Source organism: Quercus lobata, unplaced genomic scaffold (assembly GCF_001633185.2).
Source record: "Quercus lobata isolate SW786 unplaced genomic scaffold, ValleyOak3.0 Primary Assembly Scq3eQI_1842, whole genome shotgun sequence".
NCBI lineage: Eukaryota > Viridiplantae > Streptophyta > Magnoliopsida > Fagales > Fagaceae > Quercus > Quercus lobata.
In genome coordinates, this window is record NW_022154737.1 from 17,508 (window position 1) to 24,720 (window position 7,213).

General features: G+C 35.6%; 1 protein-coding gene across 1 annotated transcript; it reads right to left on the reverse strand.

The window, feature by feature from the left end:
• Positions 1-464: 464 nt before the first annotated feature.
• LOC115973188 (probable arabinosyltransferase ARAD1) lies at positions 465-6,594 on the reverse strand. The gene is made up of 3 exons (XM_031093434.1): positions 5,265-6,594; positions 3,602-3,967; positions 465-1,011 (listed from the first exon to the last, which is right to left on the reverse strand). The coding sequence occupies exons 1-3, from the start codon at positions 6,228-6,230 to the stop codon at positions 823-825; spliced, it is 1,521 nt and encodes a 506-aa protein (XP_030949294.1). The 5' UTR covers positions 6,231-6,594; the 3' UTR covers positions 465-822.
• Positions 6,595-7,213: the final 619 nt, after the last annotated feature.

Here is a 7,213-nt window from a genome sequence, read left to right on the forward strand (position 1 = left end):
TAGAATTCTCTTTCATTTTTGCAACGTTGGATTTCCAGTAACATAATCCAACACTGGGCTTTTCTCACTTAACAAGAAGCATGTGATACAAGGTTCTGCCTAATTGTAATTTATTCACTTATATATTATTTACAGCTTCTTAAAGTTTTATTTTCCAAGTACAAATGTACTTTTACCTATTTAGAAGTGATTGTCTAGTGTCCCTGCTCATCATAGTTAACCACTTCAACAAATTGAAACAATAGTTGTCCTAAAATTGTGGTAAAAATAAGTAGGAATCTTTTGTTTTTGTTGAACTGAGTAGGATTATCTATTTTATTTTATTTTTTGAAAATGGTATGAACAAATCGAGTCCTATTTGCAAATAATACATGAAGACTCAAGATAGATGAGAATGATTTTAAAAACAGAGGCACTATATACTTGCGTAGTCATTGAGAGATAAAATCTTAATACGTAAGGAATAAAAGAATCGATGAGTATAGAGATCTTTTTATTCTCTACCATGTACAAATGAATTACATTATCGAGTATTGATATAATTTACTAGTGCTGAATCTGTTCTTCAATCACCAAATCTACAAGAAGAAAATGTGTAACAAAACCTTAACAAACGGCAAACTCTAGTACCCTATAGAGTGGGAAGAAAAAAAGCCTAGAAAGGAAATTGTGGTACTATCAGCATTTGGTATATGAGCTAAACATATGAAGTAATTACCACCAAATCCTTCCTTGAAACAAAAGAATCCTCCACGGTGATATTGGAGGACAACCGTGCCATTTTTCTACATATATGCTCCAAAATCATCGACTAAAGTGGCTTCATAAGCTGGTGAGTATCCCTGTCTGGTTCGTACAGAGGCAAGAACAGTCTGGCTCAGTTAATTCCCTCTTAACAAGACGTTTTTCCCGATTGATCATCAATTTAATTAAGGGCAGCTTCTGTGAGACTTGGTGCCAGATTTCATTCACTGTACCATTTGGTTCTTCATATTGGAAGTAATGCTTCACCTGAATCACATATTTTAAATGAAGAATATTAAACTTGGCAATCTGATGTTAACTGAGAATGTTGATCACTCAACAGATGACATACTGTTTAACACAAGAAAACCAGCGAACGAACCCAAATTAAAAAAAGAAAAAAAAAGATGTAGCTGTCATTTGAAAGCATGAATGCAGGAAACACAATTTCAATATATGAAGTGCATTAGCTGTAAACTCAATTCATACCATCGCTATAGCAGCAACAGAACAATTTTGACAACCCTAGTGTTGCAGTCAGTTCTAAGTGTGGTCTCATTCAAAAGGACTCACATGTAACTACAACCACAAATGGCTGTGACCACTATTCGAGCAATGATCATATTCAGACTGTACAGCCGTGATGGCCTTCATAAACATTCTTGTTCATTGAAGGCCACAATCTTGTGTTCTCACTCACCATTCCCTTATCTTTACAATTAAATTTCTTGAGTATCTTGTCCAAGGTGCCATAAGCAGAAAATAACCTCACCATTGGCAGAATTAAACTAACGGGTGATATTACAAGTGCATTTTCAGTACTTACATGTGAGCTCTATGCCTATATTTCCACCATAAAAGCTCTTCCCAGACATTCCCATCATACACTGGTTTCTTTCCAACACTTTCCACTTTTCATGTGTTTTTCATATGGTATTTTTTTTCCCTGAGTTGTAGAAAGCATCAAAGATAGTGAAGACTAGGGTCTTATCCAGACAAGGTATGGCAAACACACCAAAAAGTGGGGTACAGCCCAGGTAACAGAGAATGCAGGTGACAGTACAAATAGACAAGGAGAATATGAGCATGAACACTGACTAACCTAAGGATCTTTTCATAATTATTTAAATAAAAAAGTCCAAAATGGGGTACAATGAGAGTCACAGCACAAATATACATGGTGGATTATCAGCATGACCACCTCCCTATAATAAGGAAGCCTTTCATGGTTCATCTGAAGTCCGAAAAGAAGATGAAGGAGATGGAGAAAAGCTACAACATCCATGTAAAAAATTATAAAAAGGATAATTGTTGCAGCCATAGAAATGATAGAATAAGGGTCAAGTCGATACCTTTAGAGTGGTTTTCAGTTATGACAATTTGACAACTTAGTACTTATCATGTATGGTGACAACATGCAAAGTGCAATTGAAGTGGGGGTATATGATTTATATGTATATATAGGGAACCTTTCTAAAGAAGAGCCCTTTGGACTCACCTACACCCAGTAAAATCTATGGGCAGCTGACCCCACCCATGCAAACTAGTCGCTGGGTAATCCAAGGGCATTCACCCCTGATAGGCTAAGTAGTTTATGCTCATAACCCAGGTATTTGCTTTTAAAGGTCTAGTGAAAATCATCCTAGGGTAAAAATCAATCTTCAATTAATGTTTTAATTTCATAAATTATGGTTAGTTTAGCAATAAAGGATAGATCTGAAATTTTTAATAACTGTAAATTAAAGGTATTTGATGAATTGAGTCAGGCATAGAACTTTTCAGGAGTTTCTATGTTTTCTGGGTTTATTTTCTTTCAATCCAAGCTAGTCTTTGATTGTGTTTTATTTAGATCTTCAGTTTACTGGTCAATTTAAAGTCCAAATACTAGTAGAAGAAGAGAGTATGTTATTATCCATACTGAGGTACATAAAACAAAAAGTGACTTTGATAGTAGGATCACGGGCATTTCATTTTGTTGTAGGCATGAGTACCTATACTCTCTCTTTTTCTCACATTGGCCTTGCACACTATCACTGTTCATGTTTCTATTCACAAAGTCTCTAAACAGCACACACTTCTCACTTTTCTTTCTTAAACCATGGATAACCAACGCACCCAAAGGAACTAAAGAAAAGCTAATTTCTTCTGCATATGCCTACCCTCAATGGAAAATTCTCCTATTCCTCTCATTCCAAATGAACCGCAAGGATCATAATAGAATGTTCAGGGTGTAATGTACTTGTATGCATACAGACTATAATTATAAAGGAGTCATTTCTATCTTATGATTAATATAATAATATTGGTAGCTCTAGTGAAGATGTTCTTCCACGAGCAAAATAAACCTATAAGTAGACAGAATTTTATATACAAATTAATAACTCCCACAATGGAATAAATAACAACTTAAGCAGCCAAAATAGGATGCATAAATAGATAAAGAAGCTACCAAGATGCATACATGAACCTGTGCAAATCCTATTACACCAATATGCTACAACAATTTTAGCTCCAATCAAACTGAACACGTAAAAAGAGAAAAATGATTTACAGCAATGAAACCAGTCCTGAAATGTACAAATTTCAAGTCTCAGTACTCAGTATTAGGGTGAAGTTCCTGTTGACTACAATGTAAAACTGCTTTATTCTATTGTTTCTTGCACAGCTGCACTCACGTGCATACACAAACAGTTAAACACACACATAATGTATTTACAAGAATAATTAAATATAATACAAAGGCTCAGGTTGAAATCAAAATAGAGAGGATGACAACATGGAATAAATAAAAGAAAATATCCAAAATACAAAAATGAAGCTATATTGTACACAAGAAGAATATGAAGATAGTACTAACCTCTTTTAGCTCTCTCTGATATTCCATAATCCTCAGAGTGGTTAGTCCTCTCAGCATTGAAACCACAAATCCCGGTTTAAGAGCAGAGGTGGAATCTATAAATATTGCAATCTTTCTATAGTCTATAACATCTTCAAATGGCAATTCAATACTATCACTGATTATCACTGGGACACACAAGCTAACTATAGAATCAAAGAGTCGGCAGGCTGATGGAGTATCACCAGCAGGATTTAAACAAAACTTAGATGTATGCATCCCTTGGGAAGCAGCCCGTCTATTCTCTCTGGATTGTGTTCCATGTCTTACTATGACATCCTCTTCATTTTCAAGTAATTGGAAAAGCAAATCACGAATTTTTCCTCCCTACACACACAAAAGAGCCACCAAGAGAAAAAGGAAAAATTTAGATCCAGTATTAAGTTTATTCAAAAATAAATCTCACTAGTGAAAATATTCTTCTAGTGATGAAGTATATGCATACTACTATCAGTTTTTCACATATCCCATAAATAAAGATACGGTTATATTCAAGCCAATTATCCAGCTTGACAAGTTCCTGTGATGATCAAGTGGTGCTGCAGATTCATGGCCTGTATTAAACTAATGGAAAATATTCTGTTGACAAAAAATAAGATGGCCCTCATGACCTAGGAGACTATAAATCATGTTGAAAACAATTTTCCTGTGTCGAACAAAGATTTAGGACAAGAACTAATAAATTTGAGAAGTTCTAATACAGTAATCTTAAACATGAAAGAAGCAGGCAGCATTCCCTGGAATCGGCCTTCAGAGCAACGTAGAAAGTATGTGTTGAATATCAATTATCTGTTTTTTCTTTTCTTTCCTTGTAAAAATAAGGTCAATTATCAATCTTTTCCATTTAAAATTTTTAATAACCTGAGACTAAGCATCATCCTCACTCTGAGTGTGAGACAATTCTACCATTCTAGTGGATATTGTAAATCCGATGGAAATCAAATACCATTCATGGGCTCACTCTTAAATATTCTCTTAGCATGTTACAGATGCAATCAAAAGAAGATAAATATGGCAGGGGTAAGTTTTTTTCCCTTTTATGTTGAAAAGGAGACAAATGCAAAAGGGATAGGATAAAGGAAACCAACTTAGAGTCTTAGACTACCGTTTAATCTATTGGTGATTCTAGCACCAAGCTAGAGATTCAAGTCTCTAGAGTCTCCCTGAGAAAGATGCCTAGCTAAAGCTCATTTCTGTAATCAAATCTGGATTGGAACAAAGCAAACAAGACATTTTTGAGATTTGTATGTACTTCTCCCATATAGATGAAACCATTCTTACTAGATCTTCAGCTAACCAAGCAAAAGATAAATGCGAGAGCTGTGTGTAACCGGCAATCCTATATCAACTAACCCATCCGAACATAAAGATATAGAGATCAATTTTAGAGTATTTCCTTATTTTCTTCTTCACCAGAATACAAAAACACTGCCCACTTTCACATAGTTTAACACTAACAAATATTCCAACAATGACCCATCAAAATATCAATCAAATGTCTAATACTAATTCATTCCTACCCATCATCTCATATCAAAAGAATTATCAAAGTCAATGCACATTGCAACAAAATCAACCATTTCAAAAAGCAATAAACTTTACTAAATTGCATTATTGCATATACCTCTTTCCGATACCGAGCCCCCATGAAGAACAATAGCGTCTTCCGATTCCCAACCCCAACATCGCCAGTATAAGTATTGATCCTATGCGAATACGGCACGATCACATCCTTGATTAACGACGCCTGGTCCGATCTCAACCGTCCAAAATCCGAGACCAAAAGCACACTATTCTTGATCTTATCAATCACTCTATACAACGCATTCGGATCCTGAGCCACAATCACATGGTCCCTCCCATTGTTCCTCTTCCAATACTCCTGCTCCTCCAACCATTCCACCAAAGCCTCCTGGTTCTCCTCGTCACTGTACATGACCCGAGCCTGATCCTGACCCGAACTCGACCCGGCGGGTCGGGCCGTGTTCACAATCAAACTCAACGAAGAAAAGAACGGCACGTAGAATAAATCCGCCTCGTCCGGATCCGTGACCCTGATCACCGGAGAACCGACCCGGTCGGAATCGGGTCGGGTCAGATCCTTGTACAAGTACCACTCCGCCATGTGCTGGTGGCCCGGGTACTGGAGAAGCGCCATGTCATCGGCGGGGCGGCGTCCGCGGGCTATGGAGTGGTGTTCGATCACGCCGTGAGTGAACCTTTTCGGGAGCTCGTAGAGATAGACTTTGAGTACCGACTTTCCAGGAAAGTTGTTCGCGTTTTCCCGAGAAAATCCGCTTTCGATGGAAGCGGAATTCGCATACGTGAAAGGGAAAGTAGTTTCGAGCTTCGACGTCGACTTCGGCAACGAAGAAGAAGAAGAAGAAGAAGAATTGGCGGGACTGAGGAAAGTGTTGAGTAAAGCGTAAACGACGAGAAGGACGAGAATGGTAGCTAGGGTTTGTTTGAGCAGCGAAGATTTTCGCGCCATCGTGGAAATTAGGGTTTGAGTTTGGGACTGAAAAGAATTTAAATTTGAAGAAGAAGTAGTGGGTTTAGATCTTTTAGATTTGGATCGTACTTCGCTCATTGTGTGAACTCTATTTTCTTTTTGTATAGTGTTTAGAGAGGAAAAGTGGGAAACAAAAAAGGTTTTATTGCTTGAACAAAATTGCTTATTTTGTAATGTACGAAATGGTGGTGGTTCTAATCAACAAGAAAAAAAAAAGAGAAATGATGGTGGTGTTGATGAGGAAATGATGATGAGAATGGTGTATGGAAAATGAGTTTTTGATTTGTTTATTGAGTTCACTTTCAGTATTGATTGTTGATTGGAGTTGGTAGATAGATGGGGGATTTCAATTTTCAATACAAATTGATGGGGATGATGATGGTATTAAAAAAAATTTATAAAGGACTCAATCAAGATAAGGAAATTTTTATTCATGTTTTAGAGAGGAAAGGAATTTCGGTTACTTGGATTTTTAGGTTGACAGTGTCAGAGTCTTTGGTTCATGGATTTAAAAATTGAAAATATGTATTGAAAAATTATATATAAAAATATGTGTGTATGAAAAAATGTGTGAAAATACGTATAATATTGTTTAAAAATTAAAAATATATGTTTGAGTGGTGTACCAAACAGAACTTAAATATCTCTTTATTAAGATAATTGTTGCCTCATAAACCTTTATCATAAAAGATACACTTTTCATTTTTTAGGAGGAGATAAGGAATAACTGAACAAGCTAGTGGACAAATTCAACTCATCAATCAATACTAATTATAAAAAAAATAAAATAAAAAAACTCATCAATCATGCTAACAATGAGGGTGTGAATTTGTTAATTTCTTTAAAAAAAAATTAAACATGTGAATATGTTATGAGAAAAGATTATGGCAATTTATAATATTGATTCCCTTTGATGTTTTTATCATATTATTATTATTATTATTATTATTATTATTATTTTGAGTTAAAGATATAAATATCAAAAATTTATTTAAAGATGACATGGTTTTTCTTCAAATCAATTCTTTTTGACAGTGGCGACTCCAATTTTGCTGTCAACA